Source organism: Colobus angolensis, unplaced genomic scaffold (genome assembly GCF_000951035.1).
Source record: "Colobus angolensis palliatus isolate OR3802 unplaced genomic scaffold, Cang.pa_1.0 Scaffold309, whole genome shotgun sequence".
Classification (NCBI taxonomy): domain Eukaryota; kingdom Metazoa; phylum Chordata; class Mammalia; order Primates; family Cercopithecidae; genus Colobus; species Colobus angolensis.
In genome coordinates this window covers 2,564,093-2,583,030 of record NW_012116366.1, presented here as the reverse complement: position 1 = coordinate 2,583,030, position 18,938 = coordinate 2,564,093, and the positions used below count along the sequence as shown (strand labels likewise).

Sequence of the window (18,938 nt, the reverse complement as noted above, 5' to 3'; positions counted from 1 at the left end):
GCCTCACTGCACCTGCGGGCTCCGGCCCCCAGGAGAGGCTCTCGGGGGGGCCACCCCGCCTTTTACATCAGGGATCTGCATATCCCAACAGCGATCACTCAGTTCGCTCACTGAAGTTTGCGGTGCGCCGGGGCTTCGCAGCAGGCGGCGGGATTTATTCTGCGATAGCCTTGATTTGACAGGCAACCCGGGTGAGTTCTGCCATCGCTGTCCTTGGATCCGAAACTGACAGTCTATATCCAGGATGCAAGAGCGAGGAAGAAAGAAACAGATTTTTCGCATAAGTCACCCAATCCAAGAAAATTATCCCCAAACTAAACCAAGTTTGGTATTTTTAAAAATTTTCCCCTACTCCCGCTTTCTCCCTCCAGTTCCATCTCCTTAATAATATGAAATATGCGTAAATGCTGCTGCCTGGCTGATACGATTTGAAGGAACTCTTGCTGTTTCCCTAATAAGCGAGGGCGAATATGCAATGGTCATTTTTTAGATGCTCCAATTAGTTTTCATGTGTGTGTTTAATAATCATATCCTCCGCGAAGCTCCTCTTCACCGAGAAAGCCATAAAGAACTTAGCAGCTCTCATTGATCACCAACTCCAATCCGCATCATGAAAGACTGTCTTACTCGGAAGAAACGAGGCACTAGTGCCATCGGAGGGAGTGCGCTACCTACAAACGCTCCTGTTCCAGGAGAAATTAAATAACAAGTGGCAAAAATCGTTTACCTCTCCCCCAGAAACGTCTGCGCTAAACACCGGGTCCTACGGAATCCCGGGTCCTGCCCTAAGCCCAGCGTGCAGCGGGGTCGCCCGCGGGACAGCAACCCCCAACAGACACACACGTCCCGGGGGTCGGCGCTCTGTGCGAGGGATGCCCGCCCTCAGGACTGCTCAGCCCGCGCGCACTGCCGCCCTGGCGGCGCCCTGCACTCCTCCCACTCGCGAGCCAGCCTCGTCCGCGGAGCATCCCCGCGCTCTCTGCCTCTAACCTCTGCTGCCAGCGGACGCCACCGGCGCGTCCTGGATCCCGCGCGGGCGAACGAAATCCTCTGCCTGCCCTCCCCTCCCCGCCTCCCGCACCCGGGGATGGGCTTCGTCACTGAGGCGCCGCGGGAGACAGGTTCTTCCTCCAGCCGGGGCTCCGGGGGCGGGGCCACAACGCCGCGCTAGTGAACCTCCACTGCCGGTTACTAGGCGAGATCGCGGCGCTTGGAAACAGCGACGCCCCGGAGGACTGGGGCCGCCCCCTCCCTCTCCCGGCCCGGGAGGCCTCGTTCCCCCGACGCATCCTGGGAAGTGTAGTCCTTTCTGCGCCGGCTAGGGCGGACAGCGCGTGGAAGGGACCACAAATCCCAGGATTCCGCGCGCCCAGAGACAGTCGCTGCGAGACTGGGACCGGCGTCAGCTGAGCCTGCGGCTCTTGGGGTGTGGAGATCGCGGTTCACCAAGGGCGACCGCGTGCCCGCTGGGGCGTTCCCTTGTGACTGAGGCGGGAGCTGGCGTGCGTGGGTCTCTGTAGAGAAAAGCGGTGGAGTTGGAACAGAGACGGTCTCTACAGCCCACCACTAGAATTTCTCCTGCATCGGTCCCAGAGACTTGCTGTAACCGACATCCTCACCATGCTGTAACTAACTCAAGCTTAAGTTTGTTTCCTACTTCAGTTTTCCTTTTCATTCACATGGATTTTAATTTGTTAGAGTGCAGTTCTGCCAAGTTTAAGAAAAATGCTGGGAATGTGAGCTCACTTGTGCCCTAACAGCGCCTTCCCATGACCTGCGTCCTAAATTAGAGGACTTAGGTATTTACAGATAACCAGAGTTTGGAAGCAGGAAGGTGCTCACGCCATGAATAACTAACCTTGGCCTTCAAACGCAGAAGCTGGTGGCATTTCTCCTAAAACTGCCCGAGGTGAACTATGAATTCACTGTGTTCTCAAGTAGCCTATCTCAAGTAGCCTATTTCTAATTTAGGGCCATAGCCTTTGGAAAGAGATTTCAAAATCCCAGTGACTAAGAGGCTGCAAAAGGATGATGGATTGGACGTTTGGAACGTCCTTTCCTTCCCAGGCTTTCAGCGTAATCACTTACTCAGTTCATCTCCCTCAAGTTTTAAGACAGCCCTCCGACCTAGTAGGAAAGCTCGAAAGAACTGGAAGCGCCAGAGTTTGGATGATTTGTTGCCGCCTGCAGTAATGAAGAGGATTTTAATTGGTCTCATCTTTGTTTTTAAGGAAACAGAATCAACAAATAAGTGAGATGGCACTGTGCTAGGCAACAAGAACACTACCAAAAACAAAAACACGGCCTGAGAAAGGTTTGAGATATAAGGAAAAATATAGTTATCAATGATGTTGTGCCATAAAACAGTGCCAAATGAATTATATAAAGACAGTAAGTTTTTCTTGTTTTTTTTTTGCTTTGTTTTGAGACAAAACAGGCTGTTGCCCAGGCTGAAATATCGAGATCTTGGCTCACTACAACCTCCACCTCCCAGGTTCAAACGATTCTCCTGCCTCAGCCTCCCCTGTAGCTGGGATTACAGATACGCACCACCACGCCCAGCTAATTTTTGTATTTTTAGTAGAGACAGGGTTTTGCCCTGTTGGCCAGACTGGTCTCCAACTGCTGATCTCAGGTGATCTGTCCACCTTGGCTTCCCAAAGTGCTGGAATGAGCCACTGTACCTGGCCAGTAAGTTCTATATAAGAATTCAGAAGAGGAAGAGTTTTTCCAGATAAAATACATCAGGAAAAGTTTCGTGGAGGAACCAGGAAATATAGATAGAATTGAGATAAGTAAAGATAAATTGAAAGAGCATTCCACATGGGTTTAGGGAATAAACAAAAGTGTAGATGCAGAAAAGTGGATTTAGAGAACACTAAAGAGAATACCCAGTTCAGTGCAAGGGAGAATTCATACAAGATCAAGAGGACACATGAAAGGTTATATTGTAGTTGGAGCTGAGCATAGGGGTTTGCGCTGTATCCTTAAAATAATGGAGTCATTGATTTTTTTGAATAAAAATAAGGGAATAACAAAGCAGTAATCAAAGTATGAGGTATTAGAAGTCTGGGGTAGTGCTTGAGGCTATGTTAGAGATAGTGGCAGTGGTCTAGAAAGGAAGAGACGCTTTCCAGAGAAAATGGACAAATGTATTGAAAAGGGGTCTCTTAAATGAAATGGATGGAACATGTTGATTTCCTAAATTATCTTTAGTATAACTAATGACGCCCATGCTGTACCAGCCTGTTAAATGAGTTGGAGGTGTAAGTCTGAGTCTGCCACTTACAATTGTAACCTTAGGCAAATCACTAAATCCTCTGATCTTTACTCTCCTCATTTAATAAAGTATAGCAATACTTACCCCACAGGATAATTGTAAGAATGGAACAATACATATGTGAAAAGTTAATTTGTAAAGCATTAGATAGATGTTAATTATTACTATATGGCAGTAGATAGTAATCTCTACTTGGAAGTGTCAAATAAGGCTGGTAATATCCTTTGGAAATAAGCAGTCTTAAAAAGCATGAGCAAAACTCATAATATAATAACATTATGTTGTAATGAATAGCAGTTAATGTGTTCCAGGTACTATAAATGGTGCTTTACGTGTATTAAATAATTTATTCTTCATCCTAGTAATAATCCTATGAAGTAGTTACTGTTATTTCCTCATTTTACAGATGAAGAAATGAAAGTAAGGAAGGTTTAAGTAACTTGCCCAGGAATGCACAAAATAGTGACAAAGCCTGGATTTGAACTCAGACAGTCTGACTCCAGACTCTGCTCTTAAATGCTAAGAATGATGAAAGAAATTGTTTAGATGGTAGAGTAGGTTCACCTGTAAATGAAACCCAAAATACCCATGATTTAAACTTGATAGAATTTTATTTCTGACAGAAACCTGGAGGTAGTACAGGCCTAGAATGATGGCTCTGCTTAAAGGAATCCTTGAGTACTCAGGCTACTGGCAGCATGCCAGCATTCTGCTCTGCTGTCCCTAGACCTCATGGTCCAAGATGTAGTACTAGCCATCAAACGTACATTTCAAATACATTTCAAAGAAGAGAAGGGTCCTGGGGCACATCCTGGCTGCCTTTAAAAGGAAGATGCTCAAAAGCTACCCTAGGCCAGGCACAGTGCCTCACACCTATAATCGCAACACTTTGGGAGGCCAAGGCAAGAGGACTGCTTGAGCCCAGGAGTACTAGACCAGTCTGGGCTTTGGTGACACCCCTTTTCTGCAAAAACTACAAAAATAGCTGGCTGTAGTGGCACAGGCCTGTGGTCCCAGCTACTCAGGAGGCTGAGGTGGGAGGGATTGCTTAAGCCCAGGAGATTGAGGCTGCAGTGAGCTGTTATCATGCCAGTAGACTCTAGCCTGGGCAACAGAGTGAGATCTCAAAATAAAAAAAGAAAAAGCCACCCCGAGTCTTTTCTGTTTATATCCTGTTGGTCTGAACTTAGTTATGTAGGCATACCTAGCTGCAAGGAGATATAGAAACTAGTTTTTATTCTGGGCAACCATGTACCTAACTAAAAATAGAGGATTCTTAAACTATGGGAAAAAAATAAATGGCACTTAAATCCCTTATCTCTTTTGATCCTTACAACAACGCTGTAAGTAAATAACTTCATTTTAATATAAGGAAACTGAGACCTAGAGAATAAGTAATTTAACTAAGATTGTTCAATAAGTGGCAGAACCAGAATCAAATTTAGGTCTGTCCAACTACAGAACTAGTGTTATTAACTGCTATTCCCACACCTCCCAACCCAAGACATAGATCCATTTATTATAAAACGATGAGAAAGTAATAGCTGAGTAAAGCAGGGTCTCAGAATTTACTTCCTGAAGTTTCCTAGATAATAAGGGAGAAAAAGATTCAACAAACAGTACTAAGGACAGAAGATAAGTTGAAAAACTCATGAAAATTCTCACAAAAATGCTCCAATTTGGAAAAGTAAAATGTATGTATACATTTTTAGAGGTTGAGGTGAAGAAGGGGGATACATTTAGAGAAGACCCTGCATATGACTTTAGGTCTTCAGCAAAAATAGTTTCACTAGGACCTGCCATCATCAGGGAGGTGGTTGAATGATGGCTGTATTATGCAGAGTCAAAGGGATAATCCAGCATTCACAGGTGTGAGATATATCTTTGGCTGCATGGGACAGGTCCTGGAACTGGTCATTTCATAGTACCTTAAGCAAGAGCAAAACCTTGTCCCTTAGTGGAGGATGTACTTAGTCCCAACAGATTTCACCCATTTTCTTACTCTGCTCTTTTCCAATATTAGGCTACAGAAAAGTGTGTGTGGGGGGCGGGGTGGAGAAAAAACAGGAGCCACCATATTTTAGTTCTGATAAGATCAATTCATTCCTAGATAAAATGGGAAGGATGTAAACAATAATTTCTATAAAATAGAATAGGGAGATACATGATCTAGAAATAGCTGCCCCTATCCAATATGAGCAAGATGAAAATAAAGGGCATTGCAAACATAAACTAAAATCCTGAAAGAAAGATACGTAACATGCAAAAGATAGATGAAGAACCCCACCTGGGAGACAGTTTACATTCTCTGCTGGAGAAGAACTTAGTTACAGCATGAATTTAAGATGCCAGTGATGTGGTTTGGCTGTGACCCCACCCAAATCTCATCTTGAATTGTAACTCCCACAATTCCCATGTGTTGTGGGAGAAACCCGGTGGGAGGTGGTTAAATGATGGGGGTGGGTCTTTCCTGCACTGTTCTGATAGTAAATGAGTCTCATGAGATCTGATGGTTTTAAAAACGAGTTCCCTGCACAAGCTCTCTGTTTGCCTGCCACCATCCATGTAAGAAGTGAAGAAGTGATTTGCTCCTCCTTGCCTCATCTCAAAAAAAAAAAAAAGAAAGAAAATCATAAGGAGGAAAACTATGTATTTACTATTCATTAAGTGGAAGTGGATCATCATAAAGATCTTCATCCTCAACGTCTTCACATTGAGTAGGCTGAGGAGGAGGAGGAAGAGAAGGAGTTGATCTTGCTAACTCAGAAGTGGCAGAGGCAGAATGAAACTCCTCATATAAAGTGGACCCACACAGTTAAAACTTGTGTTGTTCAAGGATCGACTGTATACTGAAATAATGAGATGAAAGAATGTTCCCATAATGCTAATAAAAAAATCATCCCACAGATTACTTACCTTTAAATGAAGAGATCTGGAGGACACTATCTCAGCTTATCAAACTTAGTATCATTAGTGGCAGAACAACTTGCTCCTCCAGCCTCCTGATGTGATGAGTATAAAATGCTGCATAAAACATTTTTACCAAATAATATCTAACCCAAGTCTAATTAAGCCTTGAGACCTAACTTCCAGTTTATAGAAAAAGTGGCATAGATGAATGAGTTAATTGAAATCACAAGGAAACAATCAGGTAAAGCCAGAAGGTAGGACAGTATATAACACAACTGACCTAGCCTCATCAAAAGGTAAATGTAATAAAAACAACTAAAAAACTAAAAAGCAAGGAATTATTCTTGCGTTAGTAAAAGAGACTAACGAGATGTAAACGAAAAACAGTATGTGAATCCTGATTGGATCCTGCTGGTTTTGTTTTGTTTTGTTTTTTCCCCACAGTTTAAATAGAATGTGGGGAAAAACAATGATTAGGGAAATTTGAATGCAGAATGCATACTAGAGGATATTAAGGAATTGCTGTTTTTATTTTTAGGAAAATCTTACGAGACACATCCTGAAGTATTTAGTAGTAAAATATTGTTTGCAGCTTATTTCTAGCTAATTCAGGAGGAAATGTGAATGGAAATAGAGAAATATATACATACACATGCAGATATACACATACATAAGAGACTAAGCAAATATGGAAAATATCAGCAATTGCTGAATTTTCTACTTGTTTTAATTTTTGAAATAAAAAATTGGGAAAATTTATTTCAGGGATCTAGATAGAAACAAAAATCGAGGATGTATGTGGAAATCAGGCTGGTCTCAGTTTTCTACACGGCAACTTGCAATGCTGCCAGAAAAAATGGAGCAGTGTCTGTAAGTTCTGAGAGGAACAAAGTGTAACATCAGAATTATAACTAGCTAAATTATGTATAAAGGCAACAGGCAGCTATTCTGAAATATTAAAGAAATTATATAGCACTGTGACAGTTATGATGAAGGTTAATGGCAAATGACTAAAGATCTCAAACCATTAAAGAAGGTAGAAGTTTCTCTCTCATATAAAAAGTGTGGAGATAAGCTGTTAAGGCCTTGTACAGCAGCTTCAAGAAATTGTCAGATCCTCAGAATCCTCCCTCCTGTCTTGCTACATCCAGCACAGGTCTGTCATCTCATGATCTAAGACGATAGACCAAACTTTAATGGTATATTTGCATACCTGCTAACAGGAAGGAGAATGAAGATGAGCATATCCTCTCCCTTTAGAATATTTTCTGTAAGTCTCATACAATATTTTTGCTTATATCCCATCGGCCAGAATTTAGTAACCAAGCGCATCTAGCTGCAAGGGAGGCTAGGATTGTACTATATATTCCTGGGTGCAGGGGAAAGTATGTACATTTAAAATTATAGGTCTTTTTTTATTTTTTGTTTGTTTTTTGACACAGGGTCTCACTCTGTCATTGAGGCTGCAGTGCAGTGATGCAATCACAGTTCATTGCAGCCTCAACCTCCCAAACTCAAGGGATTCTCCTCCCAAGTAGCTGGAACTACAGGTACATGCCACCATGCCAGGATTTTTTTTTTTTTTTTTTCTTTAAGAGACAGTATCTCGTTATGTTGCCCAGGCTGGTCTCAAATTCCTGAGCTGAAGTCATCCTCCCACCTTGGCCTCCCAAAGTGCTGGGATTACAGGTGTGAGCCACTGTGCCTGCCTACAATTATGAATATTTTACTAAGAAGAAAAGGAGAACGTAATGTTGGTATTCACCAGAAGTTTCTGCTACCACTCCCATGGGATCTTTTTGAAATAAAAACTACCTGACAATGATATATAGCCACCCAAGAAGTAAGCAAAAGAATCAGAGATGGTGAACCCATGGTAAAAAGATGGAAAGTGAGCATTGAATCAATTTAGTAGGGAAACAACTCTCTCCATTCTTCAGTTTTTCTTTTGTTGTTGTTGTTGTTAAACCAAGTAAAATTAGTTGAGATGGGACTTTTTATTTTTTAAAACAGTATAGTATGGTCATATTCTTATGACATTATTTCCATTCATTCAACCATCTATCAATCCATGCATCTAATTGTATCTATACATCAAGATATTGTAATATAGTTAACAAAAGCTATGCTGGTTTTGTTTAGAACAATGTGATTTAGAAAGATTTGCTGCTTTCTTCTTTGTATCATTTTGATGGTTCAAAAATGTTTGAAATTAACATGTACTATTTTTATTAAAACAATAAATCATTGTTCTTAAAAATAGCTATGAATGATAAATTTTATTTTTATTGAAATGATATTTGGAGTCATTAGGACACATCCTTTGGTTGATAAATCCACATCCTGATAACCAGCAAGATCAAGAACCTCTCAGATCAGCCTGGTGTGGTGGCTCACACCTGTAATCCCAGCACTTTGGGAGGCCGAGATGGGCACATCACTTGAGGTCAGGAGTTCAAGACAAGCCTGGCCAACATGGTGAAATCCCATCTCTACTGAAATTACAAAAGTTAGCCAGGTGTGGTGGCATGCAGCTGTAATCGCAGCTACTCAGGAGGCTGAGATAGGGGAATTGCTTGAACCTGGGAGGTGGAGGCTGCAGTGAGTTGAGACTGTGCCACTGTGCTCCAGCCTGGGTGACAGAGCGAGACTCTGTCTCAAAAAAATAAAAATAAATTAAAAGCCTGTCTGATGGACACTGTTAGGACATATGAGTGTAGCTCTTTAACCACAATTTCCTCTGTATGAAACTAACCAATTATTTGGAACTAGAACTTGTAACCTTGACCTCATTGGTATCATACTTTAAGATACCATTAAACTAATAAAAATTGACAATAGTGTACAACCAGTTATCAATAAATGGGGTTAGAGTCCACGTTTTTAAGTAAAAGACTTAAAAATAAAAATAGCACAAGAAGATGCTAAACATAATTACCCAACACAGAAATGCAAATCAAAACCACAAGATAACACTTCACACCCACTAGAATAACTATAATCAAAAAGACAGTAATAAGTGTTGGAGAGGAAGTAGAGAAATTTGAACCCTCATACACTGCTTATGAGAATAAATTACATCTCAGTAAGATGCAGCTGCTTTGGAAAGCAATCTGGCAGTTCCTCAAAATGTTAAATGTAGAGTTACCATATGACCCAACAGTTCCACTTCTAGGTACATACCCAGGACAGAGAATAACATACATCCACACAAAAACTTGTTCATGAATGTTCATAGCAGCATTACTTATAATAGCCAAAAAGTGGAGATAATCCAAATATTCATCAATTTGTGAATGGATACATAAAATGTGTATATCCACATAATGGAAAATTATTTTCCAATGAAAAGAAGTGAACTAATACAAGCTACAACATAGACCTTAAAAATATTATTCTGGGTGTGGTCAACATGGTGAAAACCCATCTCTATTAAATATACAAAAATTAGCCAGACATGGTGGTAAATGCTTGTAGTCCCAGCTACTCAGGAAGTTGAGACAGAAGAATCACTTGAACCCAGGAGGTGGGGGTTGCAGTAAGCCAAGATCGTGCCATTGCATTCCAGCCTGGGCAACAGAGCAAGACTCCGTCTCAAAAAAAAAAAAAAAAAAAAAAAATTATTCTGGGTGAAAGAAGCCAGTCACAAAAGATACATATTGTGTGATTCCACTTTCAGACGGAGTGTCCAGAATAGACAAATATAAATAGACAGAAAGTAGATTCGTGGTTGCCTATAGCTGGAGGTGGGTAGGCGGGGAAATAGGAATGACTGCTAATGGGTATGGGGTTTTGGAGGGCAGGCATGATAAAAATGTTCTAAAATTAGATTGTAATGATAGTTGCACAATTCTGAATATACTGAAGAGCACCACTTTAAGGCAGTAAAATGTATGCTATCTAAATTACATCTCAACAAAGCTATTAAAAATAAAAATGAAAACAAAGTTGGACTTGTTTTACTTGGTTGTGACATGTGGATTTCCTGCATATTATATGTGCCAATCATTTGTCTGTTCAATTCCTTAAATGGCAGTTATTTTTAGAGCAGAAATGATTTCTTATTCATAAAGGAAAGGATTGATTTTTAAATTAAAGTTCAGCATTTTTGTCTATCATCCAGAACTTATTCTATGTTTAGCATGTTTACAGAAATAATTAACATCTTAGATAAACTATACAAGTCACATTAGAAGATATAAAATGCTAGGGCTAAAGGGAAAGGGGAATTATCAGTCATTTGTGGAGGAAAATAAAACTTCTAAAGTTTCCCATCCCCCTCCCATCTTTTTTCAAACTTTTTCAATAAAGGATAAAGAGTTTCTGTCTATTCAGCTGTGGAAGGTTGTACAGTCTAAGAGAATATCAAATCAATGAAAAGTTTTCATGATTTATTTTACTGAAGATGGGGTTCCTCTTTATTCTCTGTACAATAAAAATAACATAAAAGAACCAGGTCAGACAAGTGAGAAGAAGCCTCTTTAATCCCTGTGTGAAAAGGACCTATTCTGAAAAGCATGCCTAGATACCCAGAGAGAGTCTGGTCTTTCAAATGCAACTAGCTAGAACTCTACATAAAGTCTAGTTTGCCTGAAGACCAACTTGCAATGTAGAGACATTTGAAACTTCACATCACTTAATATTTCTTAATCCAGACATTAGCGCTGGTAACAATTCTTTTTTTTTCTCTCCTGCTGATAATATGTCAGTCATACTGTACCTTTTTAATAAAGCCCCTATTGAAACACTAGCCTCAAAGAAAGAATGTGAAAAGTTAGTCATATAGCTAATAATGCATGCTATACTTTCAAGACATTTCAAATGTTTTGGGTATCTTGTAATAGAGGTAACATCTAGTTGTTAGATCTGGACCACTGGATCTGGCATCATAACATATTCTTCCCAAGTGGGCCCTATATGCTAATTTATTTGCTTTCTCTAAAACCCATACGAAGAAATACCATATTTGCATTAGTACATTTTTGGACAATTTATGATAATATCTTCTAGATATATTAAATTTCCTATTATACTAAGTTCCACTGTATTTCCCCCAGTTTTAAATCTTTTCTTAGATATTAAGTTTTATCAGTGTTTGCTAGTAAGAGCAATGAGAGCTTCCTATAGAAGGTATTAATTTGTGTTTCAAAATCTTAAAGATGTGCAATAATCTCACTGCTAGGTAGGTTCCTAAATTAATAATTTAATAATTATTATTACTAGGCGGGATGCAGTGGCTCACATCTGTAATCCCAGCACTTTGGGAGGCCGAGGCAGGTGGATTGCCTGAGGCCAGGAGTTCCAGACCAGCCTGGGCAACATGGCAAAACCCCATCTCTATTAAAAATACAAAAATTAGCCAGGCGTGGTGGCGTGCACCTGTGGCACTAGCTACTTAGGAGGCTGAGACACGAGAATTGCTTGATCCCAGAAGGCAGAGGATGCAATAAGCCGAGATCACACCACTGCACTCCAGCCTGGGCAACAGAGTGAGATTCTATCTTTTACAAAGTTACTATTACTAATAACTATTATTAATAGTTGTGTGTTCCCTTCAGGTATACATTCTAGAATATTGTTGAAGTTTATACTAAAGAGGAAACTGTAATAAACTCCACCTAAGAATCAGGATTCTAGAGCTGGAAGGTAATTTAGAGATACTTTAATTCTACTAAAGGAGGCTCAGGTGATTGCCAAGAATAGGGAGTCCATAAGAACTTTATTGAGTGTTTATGTATTCAGAGCAATAATACTTCAGTATTGGTGTGGGGAGGGATTAATATATTACACTGAAAGCATCCTGGAATAGTCCAATGGGGCAATCCTTTCAGTTCAGAAGGCAAGACTCTGGAGCCAGACTACCCAAATTGTCATCCTCACTTTGTCACTTAGTGGCCTTTTGGCCTTGGACAAGTTACCTAAATCTCTCTGAGCTTCAGTTTCCTCATCTGTAAGACAGGCACAACACTACCTATTTCATAGGATTGTTGTAAGGATTGAATGCGTAAAATACATATAAAGCAGCCTGGGGCCCATCTAGACTTTCCTTTTCCTTATGGAGCAAAGATTCTGCCAGGCCGAAGAAGCATGCCCACCCAGAACCCATATCCACCCCCACTTTTAAGACCGTGTTCCAGATATCTGAGACCATGGAATTCCCTATGCAAATGGTTCTAAGCCCATTTACAGGGCTATCTTCTGGACTTCTCTGCTGGAGTGTGTTCTTCTAGGTTAGAGGGTGACCTGAAAGGAAAGTGATTTGTGGGGTAGGGGAACATGTACCTGGGGCATACATGTGCGGACTGAGTGCCCACAAACCTGTGTGTAAGGCTCCTCAAGAATATTGTAATTTTTTCAGTGTAAGGCCTTTTTTTTTTTTTTTTTGGAGACACAGTCTCACTCTGTCATCCAGGCTGGAGTAGTGGAGTGGCACGATCTCGGCTCACTGCAACCTCTGCCTCCCAGGTTCAAGTGATTGTCCTGCCTCAGCCTCCCAAGTAGCTGGGATTACAGGTGCCCACCACCACGCCCAGCTAATTCTTCTGTTTTTAGTAGAGACAGGTTTCACCGTGTTGGTCAGCTTGGTACTCCTGACCTCAGGTGATCCACTCGCCTCGGCCTCACAAAGTGCTGGGATTACAGGCATAAGCCACCATGCCCGGCCTGTAAGGACATTTTTAAAAGTTTATTTGATATCTAACTTTGAAGTACGTAGACATATGGAATGTAGGCCTTTTTTAATACTCTTGCCCTGGCCCCACAAGCATGAGGGGTAAGTGTGGTGCCTGTCAAAGCAGTCAATACCTTTTAGCTATTATTATTATTACCTTAGAAAGAGACTATGCTCACTAAAGATAGCAGGAAAAAAAATTTCCTTACCTCACTGACCAAAGAGAACACAGCCTTCCCAGAGAAGTTACTCAGGTTAGAGATTTCTAAAGGCCCAAGCAAAGAGGCCAGACCACTTTTCAGGTTAGTCAGTGTGACAAGGAGGTCAGCAAAATCCTGTGCAAATATTGGTTGACATTGGAATTAAGATTCAATACTAGGCCGGGGGCGGTGGCTCAAGCCTGTAATCCCAGCACTTTGGGAGGCCGAGACGGGCGGATCACGAGGTCAGGAGATCCAGACCATCCTGGCTAACACAGTGAAACCCCGTCTCTACTAAAAAATACAAAAAAACTAGCCGGGCGAGGTGGCGGGCGCCTGTAGTCCCAGTTACTCGGGAGGCTGAGGCAGGAGAATGGCGTAAACCCGGGAGGCGGAGCTTGCAGTGAGCTGAGATCCGGCCACTGCACTCCAGCCCGGGCGACAGAGCGAGACTCCATCTCAAAAAAAAAAAAAAAAGATTCCATACTAAACGGGAACTTGGTATTTCCACATGAGAGGAGTAAGAACTCCCCCAGAAAGTCTCTGTAATGAAGAAAACCCACTCCTAGCACGGAGCCGCACAGGCCATTGGACAAGAGGGCAATCTACAGATACAGGAGAAGGGGCCAGTCCTGAGTAGGGCAGAGCATACATTTTTCTCATGGCCCCAGGGACGAGGTGTTAGTGCCAGTTCTTCAGTAAAAACAAGCTGGATGTGGAGACAGCAGAACCCTACTGCTATCACTGCTCTGATTACACCAGAGATCGTGGGTTCCATCATCTTGAACAGATCCCTTTGTTATCTTTATAAAGTCCTGAGTTTTAAAACCTACTCTGAAGAGTGTAGAATTTCAGTCATTCCTTACACCTGACACCTGAAAAAACTGCAACTGGGTCAGAAATATAAATGCTAAAATAAAACCGTCAAGTACTAAAAGAAAACATGAGTAAATTCACCCACAATCTGGAGATGAGAAAAACATTCCTGACCATGACTCAAAATCCAGAAGCAACATGGGCAAAAATTGATACCTTCTATTACCAAAAAATCAAGAATATTTTGCATGGCAGAGAGTATCCTAAGCAAACGAAAAGAAAAACAATTAACTGGGAAAAAATATTTGTAATTAATACCACAGAGAAAGGAAATATATTAGAGATTCTTTTGATTAAAAATAAAATCAGTAACTCTATCAAAAAATATGAACAGGTAGTTCACATAAGAAGAAATCAAAGTGGTCCTTAATCATATGAAAAAAATTCTCAAAATCAGATAAAAGTACATTGAAACTACATTGATTTTAAAACATGGAAAATTGTACATTTCTGAAGGTATACTTAAGGACAAAATGAACAAAAGGGAGGCATCCCTAAAGATTGACTGTAAAGTTAAAAAGAAAAACTTAAGCTTTTTGTAGTCATCCTATTGGAGTGTGTTAAATAATACCCCAGGGATACAATCAGCAAAACTGGTATTTGGGGAATTCTAAAAGACAATCTGCTTTTTAATCAAATAAATTATAAGAATTAAAAATGAGGGAGAGCAGGGGAAACTCTTATTAAAACATATTTAAAGGACATACCAACTTATCTTCTGGAGCATATTTGGATCCAGGGTTGAACAAGCTGTATAAAAAAAAAAAAAGAATTATGAGATAATCACGGAACTGTTAATACTCAATGTTTGATGATTTTAAGGTATTAAATTTTAGAAGTTATAATGGTATTGTGGTTATGCTTTCAAACAAGAGCTCTTATCTTTTAGAGATTCATGCTGAATTATTCACCATGAAAATATTTGAAGTGTGAATTTGCTTAATTTGTTTAGAAATAATCTGGAGAGGGTAGGGAGAGGTGGGTGGGATTTTAGGTAAAGCCAAATCGACCCTGAGCTGATAATTACTCTAGCTGAATAATGAGCACATGCAAGTTTGCTCTACTATTCTCTCTACTTTTTGTATGTTCTACATGCCCCATATATCTCTTTTTTCCAGTTTTTAAAATTAATATTTTTAAACTGTTCCAAATATTGTTTGTTAGAACCAGGATTCTGGACAGGGTGCGTCCTCTCTATTTCAGCCAAAATACTAAGGGTATAATCAGAAGAGCAGCATCTGCTACAGAATCTTCTCTTGGGCCTATTTCCATCTGAAGGTGTTTACTCATTATCCTTGCAAAGTGCTTTCATTATCGTTTCATTACTATAAATTATAGTCTCATTATTAAATTATAGTTTCATTAAAATGAATCAAGTAAAATTTTGGTTTATCATTTTCTCCAATGAGAATAGGGAGAAAGTGTAGGGTGGTGGTTAAGGATTTGGGCTCTGGAGTCAGACATCTCCATTCAAGTCCAGTTCTACCATCTGGATATGTGACCCTGGGCAAGTTATTTATTGCTTAACATCTCAGTTTATTTATTTTTAAAATAGACATAGACAATAAAAAACATTACATAAATACGTTGTGAGAATGTGATGAATGGGAGAATGTATGTAAAGTGCTTATAATAGGTAGCACATAGTGTTATGGGATCCTTGGAATGTCACTTGGCCAGTCAGCAACCCCTGTGGCCAGTGGTGCCTTTGCTGGGGTTTGCTCTAGCCCGCTGGGTTCATTCCACCCACTCTGCCTGGAAGATTGTGCTTGGCTCGCACTACTGGCCTGGATCCCACACCTGCCAAGAGCAAGTCAGGCGTGGAGTAGCAACGGGTGTGGGCGAGAGGTGGGGTCCGGCCACTGTGCACAGCCGGGCACTCCAGCTGCAACAGGGTGGGCAGCTCCAGGTGCTGGCTCCAGTGCTGGCTCCCCGCAAGGCTGCTGCTGGACCAGGCGTACCATAAGCAACTTTCACAGCTGACATCAGGGAACATGGTGATACCCAGAAGCTTGGAGATGCCAGAAATCGCAGAGCCCTAAAGAGGGTGTCACAGACCTGGCTCGGGGAGCTCCTAGGTCTGGGCTCCCTGAAGGGCTGCAGCTCTTCTTTTCTTCTGTCTTCTCTCCTTCCTGTTGCCCACAGCGTGGCAAGCAAAGGGCATGTTTCAGCCCTGTTTATGTTACAACTCTTTTAGCCCCACCATTTGACGGGTCCTGATTTCTTGTCCTGTGTCCAGGAAGAATGAGGTACACGTACAAGTGGAGGATGAACAAGACAAAGAAGAGCTTTATTGAGCAATAGAACAGCTCAGAGGAGACCCGCAGTAGGTAGCTCCTCTCGGTAGCCAGGGTTTTCCCAATGAGTGTTCAGCTCTCAGCAGAGAGGGTAGGTCCTCTCTGTAGGTAGGTCATCCTATGGTCTCTTCAGGTCTGTCTGAGTCCGTGGCTTTTTAATGGACCTCAGAGGGGAGGAAGTGTGTGCCAATCAGACCATTAGCAGCCATGGGCGACCTGAAAAAAAGCACTACAAGTTCCCACTCTGATCATGGGACCAGCAGCCAGGCCGCCAGGCTTCGACCTTCCCTGGATGGAAGATGGGGCTTCACTAGAGACTTGCCTGCTTCCCAGGAGCCTGTCTGATCCTGCCGCCTTCGTGGTGCCCAGGCTGTTCGGGCCCAGGCCTGCAGGTTCGGACCTGCAGGCCAGTGCAAAGCTGCCCTCAGCCCCCGCTGCGGGCTTATTGGTGCCCAAAGTCTAGAGGAGGCTGAGGCGGCAAGGGACTGGTGTGTCAGCGCTGCCCGGAGTGTGCGCACACCCAGCTGGGCTGCAACAGCACCTGGGCTTGGCCCCAACCTTGCTCCGAGATTAGAGTGGGCACCAGGAGCTGGGAGAGGCCAGGCAGCAGGAGCAGACACCTCCAAGGCTGCCGGGGTAAAGTGGAGGGGAGGCCTTCCTGTCCCGCAAGAGTGCAGAGATGCCTGGATCAGCAGCCACGGCTGGGCGGCTGTAGCTGCACCTGGGAGGGCAGGGTTCTTGCCTGCTTCCGGCCCCCAACAGCACAGGGAGGCCTGGGTCCACAGCCACAACTTGGGCTGCTACAGCTGTCCCTGGGAAGGTGGAGCTCCTGCCTGCTCCCGGCTCCTGCCGACTCCATGGAACACGGCCATGCCACGGGCCCAGCTCCTCCTCCGGGCCCCTCTCTGCCTGCCCCTCCATGCCCCACTGCACTGCTCTCCTGCCAGTGGGTGACTCGGCCTGGCCCCACCATGGGGGCTCTCAGGACGGCAGGCTCCGAGGGGTCTCCCAGGGGTGGGCTCCAGGGACTGCTAGTCTCCTCCACATTTTGCCTGCAGCAGCTGTAGGCAAGGTGCAGACGGCGCAGCAGCTCCAGCCAATCCTGCACAAACAAACTCTATGCTCTCAGGCGGCCCCATGAGTCCTGGCTGTGCCTTCAGCTGGGTGCTGGGGGGCTCCCAAGACGTGGCAGGAGCAGGGTTGAAGCACCAACGGAGATTCCAAACGTGGGAGTGTGTCCTGCCCCGCTGTGCGAGGGTGAGGGTGGTGCTGTTGGCTGCCTTGGGAACGGGGGGCACAAGGGACGTGGGGCACAGGGGACCCACCACCGCCACTGCTGCTCCTGCAGCGGCTCCTGCCACCACCGCGTGCGCAGCCCCACTGCAGCCAGCGTGATGGCAGCGGCCACTCTGGAAGGCCCACCACGGTCATCAATACACTCCAAATACTTATTATTAATTATAGTTACACAACATCAATATTTAAAATATCCTCCCAAAGAAGACTCCCAAAAAATGTAAAAGGAGGATTTAACTTAATTATGCATGAGTCTGTGTGATTGCCTGAGTTACTGTTACTGTGTTTTTAATTTGCCTGGCCATGAAATTGGTGTCTATTCTCTCAAAGTTTTCTGATAAAATTCTAGAATGTATGAGAACTAATTCTGCGTTAAACTAAAATTTCTTCACAACCTTAAAAGCATCAACATTGCTTAAATGCAAAGACTTTAATGAGCTAAATAATATGTTACAAGTTCATTAAATTGCGACCTTTGTGCAGCATGGCTGAATACATTTCCAAAATTGCACACAGAAGGGACAGGATTATGCCGTCACTGAATGGTAACATAAAGGCCTCAATATCCCGTAGTTGGGCTCTAGAGTGAGGAGAACTAGAGAAACAATTATCCAAATAGCTTGACCCCCAAAATTCTGAATTTCTGAAAATATTCACTTTACTAAAGGGAAGGAGACTAAAAAATTTACTCTTTTGAACCCTGCTGCTGGTACCTGCAAATAACTAATTTTCTGTATTAGTGAGGTTTTTAGTTCTGCTGTCTAAAGGTGAACAGTCTGAACAGGATGACAGAATCATAGAGCTACGGACACATGAAATTAAAACAAGACCTGGGTTTAACCACAGCTCTAACCACTTTCTTTGTGGCTTTAAACATAGCAGTCAGTCTCTTTACGTTTCAATTTACTAAACCATAAAATGAAGGAGTAAGACCAAATGATCTTTAGGATCTCTCCCACCTCTAAAATGTTATGGCCAGTTCATTAATAGCATTAGTTTGTTATGGGCAATATATTTTAGTGAAGTAGTATAATTCAGTCACACATCACTTATTAGATCCTGCTTCAAAGGGTGGGGAAAACAATGTAGAATCAGTGCAATTCACTCCTAATCTAGGGATCTTTAAAAAGAATGGGACTGGGCACAGTGGCTCACGCCTGTAATCCCAACACTTTGGGTGGCCAAGACCGGTGAATCACCTGAGGTCAGGAGTTTGAGAACAGCCTGGCCAACACGGTGAAACCCTGTCTCTACTAAAAATACAAAAATTAGCTGGGCATGGTGGTGTACGCCTGTAATCCCAGCTAATCAGGAGGCTAAGGTAGGAGAATCGCTTGAACCTGGAAGGCAAAGGTTGCAGTGAGCCGAGATTGTGCCACTGTGCTCCAGCCTGGGCAACAAGAGCGAGA

General features: G+C 42.6%; 1 protein-coding gene across 1 annotated transcript; it reads right to left on the bottom strand.

Annotated features, from left to right (window-relative positions):
* Positions 1-3: 3 nt before the first annotated feature.
* LOC105517866 lies at positions 4-2,218 on the bottom strand. The gene is made up of 3 exons (XM_011950596.1): positions 2,089-2,218; positions 991-1,290; positions 4-233 (listed from the first exon to the last, which is right to left on the bottom strand). Exons 1-3 carry the CDS (start codon positions 2,216-2,218, stop codon positions 4-6), a joined length of 660 nt encoding a protein of 219 aa, XP_011805986.1.
* Between the last annotated feature and the right edge of the window lie 16,720 nt (positions 2,219-18,938).